We start from the raw sequence: 22,863 nt of genomic DNA, 5'->3' as shown, positions 1-22,863 counted from the left end.
TTTCAAATAAACATTCTCATCAGTTTGAATAGTCTCTCTCCTCTGCAATTCGATGAATCTTTCAGGACCCATCCTCTCCCCACCCCTGCCTTTTCTGCAATTTTTTTCAAAGGCAGACACGACTTCACCTGCCTCGCAATAACGAACTCTGACATAGAACTCTGACATATTTCCCCTTCAGCATGAATGGATTTATCTTGGCATTCTGCCAAATACAGATCCCATCAGTTTGGGTACAAGTACTTGTTGGATAGTTTTTAAGTAAGAAAGGAGCGGAAAATTTTTGAAAATGTCTCTAAATGGCACAGAAGCTAAACATTTCTTACCTTTAATTTATTTTTGAGTTATGGTTTCATTTCATGCATTTTTCTTAACTGGTATGTCATATACCAGGACTTAGGTTGAGTTTTTGCATCTATACGGCCCACGGCGATGTCACGCACAATTTAATCTATTGCTGCGTTTACGCTGATGCGGCGTTTCTGTGTAATTTTAATTTTTTCCCGCCATTTTTCTCGAGTGCGGCGTTTACGCTGATGCGGCCTTTCTTCCGGAAATTACGGTAGGTATAAATTCTTTATATGTTAAATACATAAACCCAATATTACAGAAGACAGTAGAATATATAACTAAATGGCGTGGTTTATTTAATATGAAAATTCTGAAGAGATTTATGATCCACAGCTCTTATGCAAAGAGACATAAGCAGAAAATGCTATACAACTTCAATAATAAAATAAATCCTCTTCTTCAATCAAAATATATATGATATAAAAATAGTGCATTTTTGTTCCTCCGAGATTGAATCACCAATCAACTGAGATATCTCACCAAAATCTGGCTGTGTGTTCTTACACCTCGACACATGATCATATATTAGCACTGGCTGTATGTTTTTGCCGGTTACAGCCGAAAACATCGCAGCAAAAACAATGCGGACGAAAACGACGCGGAGAAAACAGCACAAGGCGAAAACGTCGTGCTATAAAACATTGTGGGAGAAAACATCGTGGTACAAAATATCGTCGTCGAAAATAAAGCGATTAAAAAACTTCGCTGTTTAAAAACATCATCGTCGAAAATATCGTGGTAAAAAATAAAGTATCTACAAATGATCGCATGACGATAACATCGCAGACATGCTTTTTTCAGGCTTTAATAACTGTAAATGGATATTCCCATAATGATTTGTGAGCGCAAGATGGGAAGAAGAATTTTACTTTCATATTTTTATTAACTAATAAATTTTTGCTGATAAAGTAAGAAGGAAACTTTAAAAAAAATTAATGCAACTTATAGCACTTAATGGAATTTTAAACCGACATAGTTAACTAACAAAGCCAGTAATAAATCGTTTTTGTAAAGTTTTTACTTGTAATTTTTCATGAAAAGCACTATCTAAAAAAGATTAGAAAAAAGAATCCAAGTAACTACATGACCTTATCTATAAAAAAAATTGCTTCTGTAAAAAATAAAAAATTTATAAGCAAAAATTTATTAGTTAATAATAAATATGAAAGCAAAAATTATCCTTCTTTCCATCTTGCACTCACAAATCATTATGGGAATATCCATTTACAATTATTAAAGCCTGAAAAAAGCCGCTTGTCTGCGATGTTATCGTCATGCGATGATTTGTAGATATTTTATTTTTTACCACGATATTTTCGGCGACGTTTTTAAACTGCGAAGTTTTTTAACCGCTTTATTTTCGAAGACGATATTTTGTACCACGATGTTTTAGAAGTGCGATGTTTTCTCCCACGACGTTTTCACTTTGCGCTGTTTTCGTCCGCGATGTTATTGGTGGACACCGTTCTTGCCACATAATCTTATATTAACACCCTGTTGCATTTTTGCTCTCACCACGTTCTTACATTATTAACTTTTCATAAGGTTTTCGAATTCCCATTGTTTATTTAAAAATATATTAACAGGTAAACTTTGAATGGTTCTAATAGCTTATATGATGGCTGCTTCAACAAAAAAGTACCAGTATCCTACAAATGAAGAAATTTTGCTGGTGATAAGATTTTGTAGATTTTCAATGAGTTACTTACAGCTACACGTTCAGCTGTTAGCCAGTCTTCTTCTTCTGGATTAGCATGCCTATGAGTGTAATAAGAAACACTAGCGATAACTTTATTAACTTCATTAAGGGCATTCATCTTTCCATTGAATGATGAAATTTGTAGCAACCTGACAAAATATTAAAAAGAAAAAAGATTTTAAATGAATTTCAAACCTTAAAACTAGATTAAAATTAAAAAGAAATTTAACCATTCATACATTTAGTGATACAACTAAACATAATTACTACATATTTTAATTTTCCCCAATACTAATCATACATACCATGTGCAAAACAAAACAAAAAGGAAGAGAATATATTTATACAGTACAAAGTCCATAATCTGGACTCATCGGGACTTTGGCGATTCCGGATTAGGGGGTTTTCCGAATTATAGATCAGCAATTTAAATCTGGTAAGATGGCATGCAGAAATTATATAATTAAAAATATGAAACCGTAATTTATTTCACACAAAAAAAAAAAGCTTAATACAGTCAAAAGTCTTTAATCCGGAATGATCTATAATCCGGACCTCACAGCTACAAAACTTTCTGCGCATGCGTAAATGCATTATGCTTTTACGCATGCACATTTAATGTATAACGGACGGTATAAGCTAAGCAAAATTATTTAATTATCTATTTCACTTAATGTTGCAGATTGCGTTATTCCTTAATCTTCAAATTGGATCCGGCTTATTATTTTTTGCAGACTGTTAGAGCAATTTTATAAAAGTAAGCTTGAACTTTCGATAACGTCAAAAAGAATTTCCAATTCTGGAGCTGCCAAAGGATCTACAAAGCGAAAGCATGTTTCAATGTCCATCAAAGAAAAAGTAGAATTGCTGCAAAAAAAAATGGATAAAAGCATATCCTTTGCTTCTCTAACCATTCCGAAATCTGTTTATCAATTTCACGCTGATGTGCCCTGGGAAGAGGGGGAACGCCACGCCGCGCAATGAACTAGAAGTTGATCTGTCAGCACTATCCTTATCTTCAGGGCAAATGTTTTTATTTTATACGGCTTATAATTCCTTATTAAATGTAGTATTTTATCTCGATGTACTCTGTCTTTGATATGATTTAAATCAAATTCCTCGTCATTATAAATATCACGAACACACATCAAAGTTTTCTGGTTGCAATTTTCTAATTTCGACTATGCGCAATGTATGCTTTACGCATGCGCACATTAAAAGAAATGTTTAATAAAGTAAACAAATAAGAACTTGAAGAAATGGTTTCCCTTATTATGAAGTATATGATGTTAAAAAATATGCGACTAAATTGATGTACATGATACAAAATTTTAAAACTATAACAGATTTTTGTTAAAATAAAATCAACTCTACTTTTTCAAATCAATCTGAAGTTGGAAGAATGCTCCTTCTAATATTTAAATTAAAGTTAAGGAATTAGATTTTGAGCAAATTTTAATTCCTCTAACGTTTCAGACTCCATTTAAATAATTGACATTTCAAATAAATGTCCTCCTACATTTTAACATATAAATAAAATTTAACTTTAAAAAAATATTTACTTTTGTAGACAAAGCAGAATAATAAACATTGTTACTAAATATCTAAAACCAGTACCATAAATGCATCAGCTAGCAATTTTTAACTACTCCCTAAAAATCTTATTTATCTTTCTTCCTAATTATATCTGATGCAGTAAATAGCTCAGTTCTGCTATGAAAATATTTAACATTTACTTTAAATATACTTATAATATATATCACACTTATAATGCATCTTTTCTATTTTTGTTGATACTCATAATTATTAATACAAATTTATGATTGTTCATTTAGTGAAATGTCAAACCAAGCCCTTTTCTGATGATACTTGCCTGCAGTGCAGACCTTACAGACACACATTCAGCAGCCCTGCTTATGAAATTGGAAATTACACACATATGTTGAAGTAAATATCATGGCAATTGCTTCATACTCTTTCAGTCAATGAATAAAAATGCCTAATTACTTTTCTCAGTAAGAATGCATGAGATTGGAGTTAACACAATTTGCAGTTCCAGTAACTCTAACAAAAAGTAATGCCTCCCTACAAGTCATCAAATAATCGGCATGCATGTACACTTTGCGCAAAAAAAAAAAAAAAAAGAAAGAGGGGGGAACAGTTCTGTATCTCTCATTCTAATGCACCAATTATAAAAATTTAACTTGTGTTTTCTATATCTCGAAAGCATGACTTGGAGTATATATTAGATATATACATATGCAAGAAAAAATATGTAAATCAAAATTATAATTTAAACTAACTCCTAATTCCCTTTAATTCTCCCTCTCAGTTCTAAAAATCATAATAACTTCTCTGGGTTGCATCATTTCTAGATCATTCCATTTTGCATAGTCTGGGCAGCGCTGATGACGTAATAAATCGGAACTGAAAGTTTTAACTCAAACCAACTTTTTTTCTTCATGTGCTTCCATACTGGATAACTACGCATTTTAGCTTCTGATTGTGTAGTGCTTGTACACAATTTTGTTGGGCTCGCTTACTATCGCAAAAAGTATAAAAAAAATGTAAATGCTCTACGAATAGGCACGACGTAAGTGCCAAGTGATTGTGGCCACAAATGTCAATCGGAAATAAAACAGACTCGACTGCCAAGTGTTTTAGATATTATGAACTCAACATATATGCAAACAGAATTCTTTCTTTTCAACATGGATCTATGATCTATCCTATACAGCTATTACGCATCGGCGTAGCTCTGTCTTTTCCTTGCTATTACAGTCAAAAGTCGTTAATCCGGACTCGTCGGGACTTCGGCGATTCCGGGTTATAGATCATCAGTTTAAATCTGGTAAAAAGGCATGCAGAAATTATAAAATTAAAAATATGAAACCGTAATTTACGAAATAAAGAACAATTATGATCTAAAGTGTATCAAAATTTACAAAAAAAAAAAAAAAAGCTTAATATTTATTTGTTTACTTTACTAAACATTTCTTTCAATGTAAGTTGTTTAAGTTGCTTCGTTTTTTAATGTGATAATACATTCTCTTTAATTCTATAAACAGACATAATTTCATGTTCAGTTACAAAGTTCCACTGTTCAAGTCCTATAGTTGCTGTGTCGAGAATACCGACTAATTTGTCAATCGAAATTTTTTCGTTTTCAATAACCTCTGTCACTTTCTTCGCTATTGGAAGCGAATTATAATGATGAGGCATTTGATTTAAATTATATCAAAGACGGAGTACATCGAAATGAAATACTACATTTAGTAAGCAATTATAAGCCAAATAAAATAAAAACATCTGTCCTGAAGATAAGGATAGTGCTGGCAGATCAACTTCCAATTAATTGCGTGCTCCCGCCGCATTAAAGATAAACAAAGGACATGCCTTTATTCATTTTTTGCAGCAATTCCACTTTTTGTTTAATGGACTCCGAAACATTCTTTCGCTTTGTAGATCCGTTACATATTAGTAAATATAAATCGGAAATTCTATTTGACATAATCAAAAGTTCAAGCTTACTTTTATAAAATTGCTCTAACAGTCTGCAAAAAATAATAAGCCGGATCCAATTCGAAAATTAAGGAACAACGCAATCTGTAACATTAACTGAAATAGATAATTAGAGCTTAGCTTATACCGTCCGTTATACATTAAATGCACATTCATAAACATATTTTGCGCACGCGAACATGCAAATTCGCAGCCATAAACGTCTTACGCGACGCATGCGCAGAAAGTTTGTAGCTTTGAGGTCCAGATTATGGGTGTCCGAATTAACGACTTTTGACTGTATTACCCTTTTTTTAGTCAGACAGAATGGTTACCTGTAGCCTAATACCTCAATAGAAAATTTATTTAGTCTGCTCTTCAAATCATCGTTTTTATGATAAATGCAAAAGAACTAAATCATCATATTTGTTTTTTCAGTGTTTAAACAATAACCTATCAACCTTCTGCTGTGGTGTTTTGCAAGTGCTTAAAAAAAATAATCATTCTTAGTGTTTACAGAATGAAAGTAACATCCCGATAAATTCAGAAGTTCGAATGTCTAGCGAAAAGAAATATTGAATTTGCTTCTGCCATCTCTACATATTTAGACAAAAAAAGTGCTTTAAATCATAAGAAAATTACCGCTTAGAAAGTTCAACATTACGGTAGGTTCAAGGTCGTCAATCCAGTTTGTGCTTGAAAGCGGGCACGACAGAAAATTATTTGCGCTTTCGCTTTTTCTAATAGTACTTTGTCAATTGACAGCTCAAAAATTGTTATTTTTACGTGAATTTAACTCAGGAATGAGACAGAATTATTTGATATACTGCAGATTCTATACTTTTCAGTTTTGCTTTAAATTTCTGCAATTTGATTGTGCTGCATTGCAAAATGTAAAATTCTTGTTCATTAATTTTTCATAAGTATGTGTGAGCATATTAAGTAAAGAATTTTAAGTGGTTTTAAACTATTTTTAGGAAAGGATATTAACCCTTCAATGCATGGTGATGCATATATAAATCCTACAAATTTTTACTGAATTTAACATTAAAAAAAATCAGATGGTTTACTGAGCTAATTTTTATCTTACTATATCCATATCAATGTTTAGCTATTCTTTTCCCTAGTAGATGGCAACATAAAACTGTACTCTTTTATTTCATTAGTGCTATGAGCACAGAATTCATTTTTGTTTTTTCGGTGGTCTTAGTGTTATTCATAAATTCAACATTAGAGGCTTAAAAATTTTACTTTGTATAGCTGAAGGTATGCACTTTTCAATTCTATGTTGGATCCTCCATGTTGAATTTGGTATATATATTTAGTAATATCTCTTCTTTTTTATTAAACTTATTTGATTCCTTCTTCATATTGCAAAATTTAGGTTCATTCCAAATAAAATTTACCCATTTTTTACGATTTACTTTTAAAAATATTTTATAATTTTTTTGAAAAAAGTTCATCTTAAAGTAGATTATTTATTAGCATACCTACAAAAAATTAAAAAATTATATACATTCCCTAAGATATACATGAATTTACATATTGGCACATTTTGAAATTTGGCATATTTGTTATAAGTGACGCCAAATGCGATTTATGCACTTTTCCACTCATGTACAATGAAAAATAAAGGAAAGGAAAATAGGTTGCTATAAATTAAGAAGTTCGCCAAAGTGAATTATTCTTGACGCAAGCTGAAAACAAATGTGCCAAGATAAATTTTAATATTTCTCCACAAAATTCTCAGAAAACATTACAAAATTTATTATCTAGACATAATTTCAGTCATAAAATCAAAATATGGAAAAATTTCATATAGTATTTTAGAAAAAGCACGGTTTTCTGTCAAAATACCTATATTAGAACAGTGCTATATATAAATCTAATACAGATCCCAAGTTGCACTTTCGAGACACGGAAAACGCAAGTTAAATTTTGACAATCGGTCCAGTAGAACATGAGCTATAGAACTGACTCCCCTCTTTTTTTGTGCAAGGTGTGCATGCATGTATTGACACATAGTCTATAATATAAAGAATTAGACACAAAATAAATTGTCATTTTTTTTTAATTATGTTTGCTCAATTTTCTTCATAGCATAAATTTACTATTAGTCATACTATTAGACACATAGTCTATAATATACTTCATAGCATAAATTTTAAAATATTACTTTCAGAAACAACAGAACTACATTCTTAGACACATGCACATGCTTTCTGCTATTTCTCAAGTTCTCATCTTAGGTCGATTGCTATTAGACAATGTACTTCTCTTGACTTCCTATTCTATCATATTTTTAAGAAAATTGTGCAATGATTAGCATAATTAAATTTGTGATAACATTTCAGCCAATCTGACATTAAACCCCCCAAAAAATTTATTTTTACATAAATGAATTTAAAATGCATATAAAGTCAAACACATTTAAAACATAAAACACTGTGATATGTACACAATTCTGCTAATATTACATATTATAATACTCTACCTGAGGATCATCTTTAATCTAAATGTTTCTAAACTTTTCACTGTAGTTTCTTGATTAGGTACTTTTGCAGATAAACACTTTAATGCTTTAACTATACCAGACAGGGCATCATTTTTTGTTTCATTTTTAGCTTCCTTCTTCAATTCATCATCAGTTAAGTTATCCAAAAATGATGGCACAATTTCAACAATAGGCATAAAATATTTTTCAACGGTATGGACTGTTAGTAAATCATGGCACATTCCAAAGGGCCTAGAATTAATTCAAATAAAATATTAATATAAATACAACTAAAAAATCAATATATTAGTATGACAAAAGAAATACTTAAATGATTTATTTGAAGTCTAAAATTAAAACACCTGATAAGAGCAGCTATAACAGGAACAGTGAGAAGTGGACCATTCTGGAAACGTTCTAGCAGAAGATGAAAGCCACCACTGCTACCAAATCGATTAATTAAGTCTACGAGCCAACCCTAAAATTGTTTTAAAAAGAAATAGGAATTAGTTGTTTCTAAGTTTAAAAATTATAAAAATAAATAAATATACATTTACAGAGTCAGAACAAGGTGGCAAATTGTGGTCTCAAAGGCAGCTAATGCAAATTATAATAAACTGAATTTTCTATCAAGTACAACCGATCTGACAATAAAAATAAAGTTAATCCATTTTATAAAATTCCCATATCATGAAAATATGATTAATCAGTTTTAATAGAAAAACACAAAATGTTGAGCACACAGGAAAAGAAGCCCCTATGCCTACTCGTGATGCACAAGACTTTAATAAAAGGGAGGTTAAAAAATACAGTCTGTCTATTGTCAAACTTAGATTTTAAGGGTAATTTTGCTAATTAATTAATTTTCTTTTAATTTAAACAATTCTTTACAATGAGGCACTCAACTATATTTCACATTGAATGGCCTGACTTTTTCAAAATCTAACACAAGAATTAAAAGTAAATGCTGACCGACCGAGTCACAACTGTGTGTGTATTTGCAAATGGCTCCCGCACATTTATGCTTTTCGTATATTACAAAAAAAAAAAAAAAAAAAAAAAGGTTGGGGGGGGGGAATAAGAATACATAATATTAGAGAATTTGTAAAATGCAATTTCATAGGAATGACTTAAAACAGACTAAATATGTTTTAATATGTCTTTCATCTCTATAATCTAACAGTATTTAAAAACAATTCTGAACAGAAATATTTTAACAAATTTAATGTTATGAATTTTGCATATATGTAAATAAATTTAATTATATATAAAATTATAGCATTTTTGTGTAATGTAACATGAAACGCTTGAAAAAGTCTTGGCTCTGCATGAAAATTAAAATTACAAAAGTCAATTTAACATTGGTTATCTTGCTATATTGGCAAGATATCGCCAATCTACCAATGGTTTGGGCAACTAATTTTTGCCAAGTCACCAAACTTGGTGACCATTTGACAACATTTTGGTCCAGATTATGTATAACCACAACTGAATAACTGTAATTGATCCTTGTGAGTAATTGCAACCATATCCAGTCCTTGTATGCAACTTTATATCCCTTCCAATAATTTTGAGAAATGGAAGATAATGCAGATTTCTCGGCAATTCAGAGTAAAACTATACAAGACTGGAGAGAGATCTGCTCACAGTTTTTCAGTTCAGCATCAACTACGGAATACTGAGATGTTTCGTGTGAGCTCGCTCTTTAGATACGCTTTGTGTTTAATGTTCTTAGTAGTTTGAAGTGTAACTATTGATGGTGCTCTGTGATACTAAGAAGAGATGTATGAGTTTTTTTGTGGAAAATTCCAGAACTGTAAAGTTTTTCTTTTGTGAAAATCAATTTCATCAAGTGTTCAGTAGTGACTAAAAATATTTTAAATGATGCAAGTATTCATGTTCTGGCATATCCAATTAAAAAAAAAAAAAAAAATCGGTTTTTAAAAATTACCAAATCTAACTTTTTATCTACAAAAAATTACCAAATCTAATTTTTTATCTTCGATCTTTTATCTTCGTAGAAAGATCGAAGTTTAGTTTTTAAATACTTCGACTTATATTTAAGAAAGTGTTAATAGTCATTATAAAAAGCACAATATAAAAAGGGTGATTCCCATACAATCAAAATTGACTGAGAGATTTAGTTTTAAAGTTGGACACCATATTCATACCCAAACTGAAGAGCGAATAAGTGGATGTCATAACAACGTAATAAGCGGATGTTTGCTAAAGATAACGTTAAGGTAGGTTTGCTTATATTAGTCAAGGATGAGCATATGCCCAGTACAAAATGATTAACAGGTAGAATTGCAGAAACAATTTTTGGAAAAGATAAAAAAGTTTGAGTGATTAACATAGTATTAGCAGATGGTAAAATGTTAAAACGAAATGTGAAAGGCATTTGTGTTCTCCATGTGAATTGTAATTAGATTTGTGTAATGTAATATGTTTCTTTATAGTGTTTATATTGCATTGATGATTTAATGTGTCTTTTAAAATTTAACTATTGTATTGGTATTGCTTACAATTGTTTGTTATTACATTTAAAACAGCGTATACTAATTGTAATATTGTTTTGAAACGCGTAAGGTTTCAAGGTCGGAAGTATGTTCAGAAGGGACTAAGAGTTGCCGACAGGGGGTGCTGCTAGCGCGTTTATACTCTCGACCTACGTAATTTGAATTGAGTATTCTTTTGGTTTGTGTACTTGCTGTAACAGATCTTACAGCTTTGTGATTGAGAATTTGAAACGTTTTTCAGCCAGATCGCTCCTCTACACAACAAAATGATTAAGAAATGCATAATAAAATAAATACATTTGTGATGATAATCTTTATTATTAAATACAAAGTCAACCAGCTCCTGAGTACAGTTCAAGTGGTGCGTCGAGGTGAGTTCTCCCATTTTAATCTCTATTAAATTTGAAGAGTATAAAGGTTATAAATATGGAAGCTCTAAAAACTAGAAAAAGAGTGTTAAAAAGTTCACTGATGCGGCATAAAGATAAAGTTGTTTCGTCATTAGATGTTTCAGATTCAGTTGCGTTGCAGCTATTTGAAACCAAAACTAATGAAATTTCGAACGAACTTAAATCTGTATTTTATTCAATTTTTGAAGCATGTAAACCCGAAGAATTGGATAAATATGTTGATAAAGAAGATACAGATGATATTGTTGATGAGTTGCTATTGATGATTAAATGTAAATTAGTCGTAGTTAAAAATAAAATGAACTCTGAACATTCTGTTTCTACTGTGCCGAGTAACAATAATTCAAATGTGTTTTCTGATGTTAAGTTACCAACGCTATCGGTACCGACATTTAATGGTAAAATCGAGAACTGGATAATGTTTAAAGATATTTTTAAAGCTAGTGTAATAGAAAACAAATCTATCTGAGTAATGCAACGGGATTACAATACTTAAAAGCTAGTTGTAAGGATGAAGCTCTGAGAGTAATACAACTTCTTTCTATTTCGGACACAAATTTCGATATAACATGGAAACTTTTAGAAGATAGGTATTCGAATAAACTATAATAAAAAAGCTTCTGAATCAGCCAAATATTAGTGAAACATCTAGTTCTATTCTAAATTTAATTGATGTAACAAACGAATGTATTCGAACTTTAAATATTTTAAACTACAAAGTAGAAAACTTATCGGAAATGATGATAGTATATTTGGCAGTGAATAAGTTTGATAAATCGACTCGATACTGGTGGGAAAAGGAATTAAAAAACTCGGAAGAAATCGGTACGATTGAACAATTACTTTCGTTTTTACAAACCCAAGCGAGAACGCTTCAATATAGTAAAATAAAAGAGGTAAAAAAGAGTAATAATTCTCCACATAAACTTACGAGTATGATATCCACTTCTAATATGAAAAACATACATTGGAAGTGCATAAAGTGCAGTGGTGAAGAATTCCATTCATTATATAAGTGTCCGGAATTTATAAATCTTTCTGTCAATGACAGGTGTGAATTCATGAAAAGAAATAAGCTTTGCTTTAATTGTTTGAAAAAACATTCCGTTCGAACGTGTTTGTCTAATTATCGATGTCAAAAATGCTCACGAAAGCATTCAACACTGTTACATTTCAAAAATGAAAAACAAAATAAATCCAAAAGCGCTCATATTTTAAAGCAGGAAGTGGGGGGGGAAGAAGAGGACAGTCAAGTCTTAATCCGAATGCTGAAAAATTTGTTTATGACTCTTCTTCTACCAATAAAGAAAGTATTTTTGCCGGCACAGCTGTAAATGGAATGCGTCAGACCAAGAATGTTTTACTTTCTACTGCAAATATTTTAATAAGAGATGGTGAAGATAAGATTTTAATAAAAGATGGTGAATTAAAATCAGTTCGCGCTTTGTGTGATGTAGGTTCGATGATGTCATTCTTAACGATTGAATGTGCCATATCGTTAGGGATTAAAAGAGAAAAAATATCTGTTGCGGTTTCTGGATTAAATAACATGAGAATAAATATTAATTCTAAAGCATGTGCTTCTATTTCAAATGGTATTGACTTTGAAATGAGTTTAGAATTTTTCTGCGTGCCTAAAATCTCGGACTCCATACCAATAAATAATATAGAAGTTCCAACTGAACATTTTCCTCAAAGCATTAAGTTTGCTAATGCAAACTTTTATAAAAGAGGAAAAATTGATATATTAATAGGCGCAGAGGTGTTTTATCAGATCTTAAAATTCGGTAAAGTTGAAGTGCCAAATTCAGAGCTAAGATTTCAAAATTCTGTTTTTGGTTTTCTAGAGACTCAAAATACGCGAGCAGTTCACTGTGGATGAATTAATAATTATAGTCATATAGAAAATGAAATTAAAAAATTTTGGCAACTTGAGACTATAGGAATTAAAGATGATCCCAGTGAAAATGAGATAGATCAATCTTTAGAAACATTTGAAAAAATTGTTTGTTTTAAAGATAACTGGTATGAGGTTCTATTACCATGGAAAAGGGATTAGGGAGAGCTCAATAATAACTTCATCATTGCTAAAAACAGACTTAATTTACTTATGCGTAGACTTCAAAAAGATCCAAATCTTCAATTGCAGTATATTGAAACTATAAAAGACTGAAAATAAAAATATACAGAGAAAGTTAGATGTCCTAAGGAACCTGTTGATAAACCTGTGTTCTATTTGCCACATCAAACAGTTTTTAAAGAGGAAAGTGCAACTACAAAAATGCGAATAGTCTTTGATGCAAGTTCTAGTCATAACTTTAAGCGTTTAAGTCTAAATGATTGCCTGTGGTCAGGGCGAAGCCTGAATTCGAACACATTCTTGTTAATTTCAGATTAAACAAAGTCGCCTTTACTTCAGACACAGAGAAAGCGTTCCTACAAATTTTATTAGCTGAAAAGGACAGAGATGCAGTTCGTTTTTTGTGGGAAGAAAATAGTAAAATTCAAGTTTACAGATTTAATCGTGTTCTTTTTTGGTGTTACGAGCAGCCCATTCCTTTTGACCGCTACCTTGAAAACTCACCTGAGAAAGCATTCTGAAGAATTCCCCACAACAACAGAATGCTTAGACCACTGTTTGTATGTGGATGATTTTATTTCTGGAGCTGATAATGTGTCGGATGCTTTTGAGATCTCCACTCAAGCTACATCAATTATGAGCTAAGCTAGCATGGTGCTACGAAAATGGACTACAAATGATAATACCTTGATGAAGTTTTGGACACGTGAAGGTTTTGATACACAGCCACAAGTCAACACTATTAAAGTTTTGGGACTATCGTGGAATCCTGCTGAAGACTGTCTAATATTGGGAAAGCAGAGCCTAGTGGATAGTCTATCTAAAAACGAAAGTACCAAACGATTCCTGCTACGTACAACTGGAAAGATTTTTGATCTGCTTGGATTGATTTCACCGTTTACCATTCGTATAAAGTTCATTCTACAAGTCTTATGGATGAAGAAATACCTGTAGATGTACGACAAATATGGCTTCAGTTGTGTTCCAAGGTTCCTGATCTTTCAGAGTTACGAGTTCCTAGAAACGTGCTCAATTTAAATATACAAGAGTCAACTGATATCTTAGAACTACACTGCTTCTGTGATGCTAGGCAAAAAGCTTACGGTGCTGCTATTTATGCAAGAGTTGTGAAGGATAATAACATTGAAGTGAATTTATTGGTTAGCAAGAGTTGAGTGACGCTACTAACCAAAATCACTCTCCCAAGACTAGAATTACTCGGTCGGTGCCTTGCTTGCCGCCCGACTAGCGAGTAAAGTCAAGAAAATAGAGGATTTAAAAAAGGCCCTCCTTAGTGTTCTTTTCGACGGACTCAATAAATCTCTATTGGATTAAAAGACCTACGAAATGATGGAAATCATTTGTTGCCAATAGAGCTAACGAAATACAGAGTTTAAGTGATACCAGTGCCTGGGCACACTACCCTGGAAAGCAAAATCCAGCTGATCTCCTCAGCAGAGTAGTCAGTGCTGACATTTTATTTAACAGTGACATTTGGTGGCATGGACCCCAATTTTTGAGAGAAAAGACTGATGTTCCTGTACACAATAATGACATTCTAATTTCATTAGATGACTTTTCTGATGAACTAAAGAAAACTGATGGCTCTAATGATCATTCTCCTATTGCCTTTACTATTTTTAATCATAGTTCTATAGTTGATGACATTCTTTCCTTGAGTAATAATTATTTAACTATTGTTCATATTATGTGTTATGTATTTAGATTTATCAACAATGTTAGAACTAATTAAAAGCTTAAAGGTCACCTTACATTTAACGAGTTGAGAAGAGCAGGACTCTATTTATTTAGGTCAATCCAACAAGGTGAGTTTGTAGATTAAATAAAACATCTTGAGAGAAGTGCCTCAGTGCCCAGCAAAGTAAAATCTTTAAACTATTTTTTAGATAAAGACAATGTTCTAAGGGTTGGAGGCAGACTAAAACATTCTGACCTCAGTACATATGAGAAAAAGCCAATTGTTCTGCCAGATAAGCATGCATTAACTTTAATAATTGTGAGATATTATCATTTAAAGTAATTGCATGATGGTTCAAATGCATTACTGTATCATGTTTGACGTAAATTTTGGGTTTTAAATGGCAGAAATGTTTGTCGGAAAGCTGTTTTTCAATGCATAACTTGTTTTAAAAACAAACCTGTTCTTGAAAGTCAGATAACGGGTGATCTGCCCAAAGAACGAGTAACAGCTTCTTACCCATTTAGTAATGTTGGAACTGACTTTTGTGGACCATTCCACATTAAATTTAAAAATCAGCATAAGGGAAAACTGAACAAAGTGTGTGTGTGCATATTTGTATGTTTAAGCACCAAAGCTATTCATTTAGATTTTGTCTCTGATCTTACTTCAGATGCCTTTATAGCTTGTTTGAAACGATTTTTTAGTCGCAGGGATAAATGTGTAAAATTATTCAGTGACAATGCAAAAAATTATATGGGTGCAAGTATTGAGCTGAAAAAACTGTATAAATTGGTTAAACACCCAGATGAAACACTGATTAAATACCTGCTAAGTAAAAACATTGAGTGAAGGTTCATCCCTCCTAAATCACCAAACTTTGGCAGTCTTTGGGAAGCCGGGTAGAAATCGTTCAAGTTTCATTTGAAACGAATTATCGGCAATGCTCATCTGTTTCTTAAAGAATTTCTCACTGTAATTCTAGAAGTTGAAAGCGTATTAAATTCCAGACCCCTTACTCCCTTATATGCGAGTTTGGTAATTTTGAAACCTTGTCCCCCGGACATTTTCTCATAGGAAACCCTTTAACTTCAATAGCAGAACTCCAACTTATTGAGATACCAGAAAATAGGCTCTCAAAATGGCAAAAAATAATGAAATATAGTCAACAAATTTGGAAGTTATGGAAGAGAGACTATTTAAATAACCTTCAACAACGTAATAAGTGGATGTTTGCTAAAGATAATGTTAAAGTGGGTTTGCCTGTATTAGTCAAGGATGAGCATATGCCCAGTACAAAATGGTTAACAGGTATAATTGCAGAAACAATTTCTGGAAAAAATAAAAAAAGTTTGAGTGATTAACATAGTATTAGCAGGTGGTAAAATGTTAAAACGAAATGTGAGAGGCATTAGCGTTCTTCCTGTGAATTGTAATTAGATTTGGGTAATGTAATATGTTTCTTTATAGTGTTTATATTGCATTTATGATTTATTGTGTCTTTTAAAATTTAACTATTGTATTGGTATTGCTTACAATTGTTTGTTATTATATTTAAAACAGTGTATACTAATTGTAATACTGTTTTGAAACCCGTAAGGTTTCAAGGTCGGAAGTATGTTCAGTAGTGACTAAGAGTTGCCGACAGGAGGCGCTGCTAGCGCGTTTATACTCTCGACCTACGTAATTTGAATTGGGTATTCTTTTGGTTTGTGTACTTGCTGTAACAGATCTTACAGCTTTGTAATTGAGAATTTGAAATGTTTTGGAGCCAGATTGCTCCTCTACACCAACAAAATGATTAATAAATGCATAATAAAATAAACACATTTGTGATGATAATCTTTGTTATTAAATACAAAGTCAACCAGCTCCTAAGTACAGTTCATCAAGCTATCATCGGTTCTGTGTGCATGCAACCCACTATGAACCCTACACATGCAACATTAATTAATGAGTAGTATTATAACAGTGCTGATAATGGGGGAGGCTATATTATTAATAAACATTTAAATATTCAGTGCCTCTGGAACTGATAAAATTTCCAGTTATCTGATATAAAAATTTCTCATCTCTGAAAAGTAAACCGAGATTTCTTTGATGATAATTCATTAGAAAAAGGTCTGAGAATGGGGAAGTATTAGCAAAGTTTTGTAAGTGGTTTACTCATTGTATGGCTTTTCTTTATTATACTATTCTATTACGGATTCACCAGTACTGGTCTTTGCAACCCATTTGTTCACTTATTTCCAATGTGCCAGCCTTTTGTTATTTAATGCTAATAGAAAGAATGAACAGAAGGTGATGCTAATACATAGTTATACAACAACAAGCCAGGCTGGCAGCAGATTTTTTGCTGCCTGGTGCAAACCCTGCAACTTCATAATTTAGCAGCCCAGCTCCTTCCAAAAATCTAAAAACTTTGCTGTTCCTAAATTCTGCTGCTGGTACAGCCACACCTACTGCACATGCTCTGGCTCCGGCCCTGATAACAAGTATTACAATTTTTGGATGCCACAAGTAGCTACAGAATACTTCATGCAGCTTGAATTACCTTGATTCACTAAGCCAAATGTCTATAACTATCATCATAAGATCTACTACTAATCAAGCATCGCAGTATGTTCATGCCTGCTCAAGAGAAGTACTTGCTACAGACAAAATGCAGAAAGCAACTGAACGCACATACTCAACATCTACTTGATTTCTAATGCATTTTAACTCTTTTGCATTGAAGTCGCCCAAAACGCCTGACCATTCAGACATCAGCAAGCTGCCTGAATCATTTTCTACCTAGTGCTTCCCCCCCCATCATGTTAGGCATACACTCATTGCTTTTGGGAGTTGTTAAATGGCATGCCATTCATTGTTTTGAAGAGACTAAAAGTAGTTCTGTTATTTTAATGCAACTTCTTTTTCCTTTGTTTACTGTCAAAGTTTAGCTACTGATGCCCGAAGTTGAAATCCTGTCCCAAGGGAAAATTGCACACAGTGGTGAAAGCGCCCAAGAAAGAAGTTGTTGCTTAACTTAAGTGGGGAGGGGGGGGAAAGAAAACCATTCCATGAGAAATTCGTACACATGGGCATTTTCACTGTTTGAGAAAAACAGATTAAATCCTCTCTTGATGCGAAAGAGTTAATATGTACACTTAGTTCAAATTTTTTAATTTAAATGAATGAAAACAGAAAATGCAAAGGCCTCTAGCATTATTTTACAAACCTATATAGCCTAAGCTTTTAGTGTTTGATGATTTTAGCTGTAATCCTTAAAAAATATCCTAATTTAAACTTGTAAAGAAAATGACTCTCAGTTTCCTTCTTTGTATGGATTATTTGGATTATGGCATAGCACATTGTAGTATTTTCCTTAGAGAAAATATACCTTCATAAGAGATTTCCTAAGTAAAACTGGCTCATCAGATGCCTAAAAACATGAACATGCTCATGCAGCAACCAGTTTGCTGGTATCTGAATCTATGTTGAGGTAGAATTCGGCAGTCCTTTTTCACTCAGCCATAGATAAACTCACATTATCTCAGTAGTTTAATTATAAAATGTTTGCAGAAGTCAATAGCTGTTACTAACTCATCATTCGATGTTAAATGAAAACAAAGAAGCAAAAAGTATGTAATTAAACAGGATTCAATAACTAAGAATCACCGACTTAACCCTTTGATGTGCGCAATATTATTTTTATAATTTTTTTAACTAAAAACTCTAGAAATTGAGTATTATGATCTAGAGACAAATAATATATGAATTAAAAAAAATCTACTCTTGCCCATTGTTCTGTGGGTGGTGGTCGCACTGTGAAACTACTGCGCGTCTAGGACTTTGAAACTTACTGATGTAGTAGGGGAAAAAAATTACCATTTTCCGCCCACGTTTCCAATAAATGACGATATTTACGGATTTTTTTAAAAAAATTGTATGTAAGAATTGCATTATATATAATTTTTTTACATTATTTTACAAAGTAAATCGTCAGAAAAAAATTAAAAAATAAAAATTTATGCAATTTTTCTATAGTAGTGAAAATACACTGACTACCAATAAGTATTTGGACACCTGTGATAGAAAAGAAAAACTAACTTTATTCAAAATCAATAGTTGGTAGAGCCTCTATGAGAAGTAATTACAGCCTGTACCCTCCGGGGCATACTTTCCACAAGTCTTTGTATGACAGCTAGTGGTATTTTCTTCCACTCGGCTTGGAGAAGACATAGAAGTTCCTTCACCGATTTTGCATGGGTAGCGCACCCCTGAATTCGGCGATGCAACTCGTCCCAGATGTTCCCGATAGGGTTCAGGTCTGGACTCCACTCCAATGCGTAAAACTGCCACAACGTAGGAAGCACATTGTCATCCAAAGTAGTGCAGTAGGCATCGGCGTTGAGCTTACCATGAATGGGGACCAAGGGTCACAGCCCATACCAGGAGAAACACCCCCAGACCATAATTCTACCTCCGCCGAACTTGACTGTTGGCACAATGCATTCTGGCAGGAGACGTTCTCCACGTAGACGCCAGACTCAGACCTTGCCATCCGAACAGTAAAAGGTGGACCTTGATTCGTCACTCCAAAGAACCCGTTTCCGCTGATCTACGGTCCAATTTCGATGTGCTTCGCACCACATTAACCGAGCAGCGCAGTTGGACTTTGTAATCAAAGGCTTATGGGCAGCAGCACGACCATGAAAACCAAGCAGATGGGCTTTCTTGCGGATGGTATTCATTGAAACAATACTCCCGGATGCCTGTTGAAACTCCTCGCGGATGAGGGCCATCAGTTGGGTGCGGTTCTTCCGAATTTTTCTGGACAGCACTCGTAGGTCCCTATCTCCCAGTTTCGTTGGTCTGCCAACTCGAGACACATTCCGACAATCACCGCTCACCTTCCACTTCTTCCACTTCACATAGGCCACTGTCGATTTTGGGTACTTCAGATCGCTAGATATGTCCCTTAAGGATTGGCCACATTTGTGATACCCGATAATTATACTTTTCTGGAAATCAGAGAGCTCTGAACTGCTAGGCATCTTGCATGCAACTAAAGCCGATGCTGTTTCCTAGATGATATATACCGGCGGAGTCCGTGACGTACCTCAGGACCGCAGATATCGTAATTTGCATAGGTGTCCAAATACTTATTGGTAGTCAATGTATAAGTACCTACATAATAAGGACATTTGGATAAATGGATTAAAAATCTCAATGAAATAAGGATAAAAAAGAAGTCAGTGTTTTTTTTTTTTTTTTTTTTTTTTTTTTTTTCTGTGACACTGTTCAAACCATGTTTTGTCTTTTTGGCACATGCATAAACCCACACTGCACGTTTCGCACATACATCTTGTTCTATGACAGGGTTGCCACTCAAACGGGAGAATGAAATTCCCTGACATTTATAGGTTTTCCAAGTGTGTTTCAAGAAAATTCCAGTCTATCCGCGTAATGTACGTTGGCTGTGCTAAGAGGCAAATTAATTATGGTATTGTATTGTGTAGCAAATTCACTTAATTATTCAATAAATCCCAGAGGACATTTATTCTTAATTATGCTTGGTATACTTTGTTCGATAATTTTGTTTACTTTTCAACTTAAGAAACTTAATAAAATTTAAGATATATACATTGGAAAACAAATGTATGTTTTATTTAATTATTACTCATGATCATCACCAGTTCAAGACGAGGCTAATCCGGTCCTTATAAATCACAATGCAATGCTAAATAGTTAGGTTAGATTTTACGTAAATTTAATTTGTTTGAGATATGTTCTTAAAAGGCACCTTAACACTTGAAAACACAAATATAATTATAATAGTTGTTGTTTTCTCCACTGAAGATTGAGATTAGAATCTTCCCAATCTGAAATAAAATAAGGCTTTTTTTGCAGACATTCTGCAGCTAAACGAAAGAAAGAAATCTATTTTAATAAACTGAGGTATTTTATATTTATTTCGCAGCATACATAAGGAAAAAATATGTGCATTAAATTTCGTGATGGTATGTCATCATACTGCTAGAATTAATTTCAGGATTATGCCAGAGAAAATTTCCTGAAATTTGGAAATATTATTTACTAATAATAAATTTAGAGGGAAGAAGCAACATTAATTTATATGAATAACATAAAAATAAAGATAATTACTTAAAAATTGAATTAGAATAATCAACAATATTTTAGCAAATAATATTACATGGTTAGCCTAGATGACTGATTACTATTTTTTTATTTTACTGCAAAATGGCAAGGTATTTATTAAAAAAAAAAAAAAGTTTAAAAGGATTTTGCGGTAAAATTCTAGTATAGGGTAAGGCTTTGGCACGATTTTGAAACTTGTTGCCAAGACCAAAATGACCCGTTTACTGCACATCATCATGTCGCCAAATCCCATTGTACCATACATGAAGATTATTCTAACCAAAGAACGTCTATGTAAAGAAGAAAAGGTTCCATACAAGTAAAATGCTATTACGCCGCTAGAATGCGGAGGGAAAATTTGCCAAGGGATTTGGCGACGGAACCTGGCGGCCAGAATTTCCCTCTTCGATCTGTACCGGAAATTGAGAAACATGTGTTAAGAAGAAACGTTCTTTGACAAAAAGAGAGCTACGAAAAATCCAAGAAGAAATGTTTTATCAAAGGACGTTTCTTCTTGGATTTTTTGCAATAATTTTAAAAACAGATTTTCATAGTTTTATTTTTCCCTGAAAATAACTAATCCATGAATTAATTTACTTGCGCCAAAAAATATTTTCTTTTCCTTTAGTTTAACCACTTGCGCTAAGACTAAACTTCCCGGTTGCGGTGCCGTGCGCTACAATATAACAAGCGGTAAAGTGTCTCATTTACACCGCTCCTCATCTGCGAGTGCAATCCAGAGCTGTAACTCGAGAAATAAACAATCTCGTTGTTAGGCAACGTGTGCACTACGTTATTTTCATTTTTGCGATAAATGCTTATCGACATGGTGTTCACATCGCTCGCGGTTTGAGACAAAAGCATCTCAATGTGCGTGGCACGTCTTTTTAGCGCAAGTGTTTTAAAGAAATTTTAAACGATATTCATTTTATGAACTCTTGATAACGTGACCTTCGAACTTTGACACCGGTTTCGAGCTTTAGCGATAGATATATCACGCATGCACAGATGTTTCCCTCTATGATGGAACGGAGCCACGTCTGTTGCAGAGAGGTTTTCCTTCTTTACAATACATATGCTTTGATTCTAACCTCCATGGTACCGTATACTAGGATTAAACCCATTTTGTTTTATAGGAGAACAGGTACTTTCTTTAGTTCATGCACTGCACATGCGATTCTCGAGAATACTGGAAATCAAAAGTTGCGGGAAACTTGCTTTGCCTTTCTAAAAGACAATCAAATTGGAGCTGCAAAAATTGGCTCCTTGCCAGCTGCCCGAATGACACTCACGTGATACACAATTTGCCAAAAAAGTTATCTCTTCCGACGTCGGCGCAAAAATCGCTTTTTTTGGCGGGATCGTTGTATGAACTTCCCTGACTTTTCCAGATTTTGACAAAAATACTTAAATTCCCTGACTTTTCCCTGAATTGTTTGGTCAATTTTCGAATTCCCTGACATTTTCCGGTTCTCCAGGTAGCGTGGCAACCCTGCTATGAGGTTTCTTCCTTGTCCTACAAACTGTACACTGACTGGATTTAAATTTCACTGGTATATGTCCAGCGTTATTTAGTTTTTTTTTCATCTGGCACATGAAATTTGTGGTTTTTTATGTTAATGGGGGGGGGGTTGGTCTTTTTGGCTTTGTACGGATTGTTCGTTTCCCATTTATACTTATTTTATTTGTATTTCGTGCCAAAATATTCAGAAAATATTTTAAATTTAAATAAAACTTTTAGGCAATTCCTATTTTTAATTATAGCAAAGAATATTTACATTAAATTTAAACCACAGGAAATAATTTATCAAATCACAATACTAGCTTGGGGAGCAAGTGTGTTGATGTCAGAGAAAGGTATTTGGAAAAGAAAGACCTTTTTACTGGGCAGGTGCATGTATTCTTTAGTAATAAAATAACCAAAGCTCTGGTTCAAAGCTTTGGTTCCAAAGCTCTTTATCTATAT

The 22,863-nt window shown here is 33.1% G+C and overlaps 1 protein-coding gene across 5 annotated transcripts in view; it reads right to left on the bottom strand.

Moving 5' to 3' along the window:
- Positions 1-22,863, bottom strand: part of faf (ubiquitin carboxyl-terminal hydrolase-like faf) — a 199,447-nt gene that overhangs the window by 133,625 nt on the left and 42,959 nt on the right. For all 5 annotated transcript variants that reach the window (XM_085825211.1, XM_085825210.1, XM_085825214.1 and 2 more), the window contains exons 7-9: positions 8,408-8,523; positions 8,046-8,297; positions 2,061-2,199 (exon numbers count right to left, since the gene is read on the bottom strand). In XM_085825211.1, coding sequence (XP_085681337.1) covers positions 2,061-2,199; positions 8,046-8,297; positions 8,408-8,523 — 507 coding nt within the window. The remainder of the gene's footprint in view (positions 1-2,060; positions 2,200-8,045; positions 8,298-8,407; positions 8,524-22,863) is intronic.

Source organism: Stegodyphus dumicola, chromosome 10, assembly GCF_044657685.1.
Source record: "Stegodyphus dumicola isolate Sdum_Otavi_A_Nest chromosome 10, ASM4465768v1".
Classification (NCBI taxonomy): domain Eukaryota; kingdom Metazoa; phylum Arthropoda; class Arachnida; order Araneae; family Eresidae; genus Stegodyphus; species Stegodyphus dumicola.
This window is presented reverse-complemented; position numbering and strand designations above follow the sequence as displayed.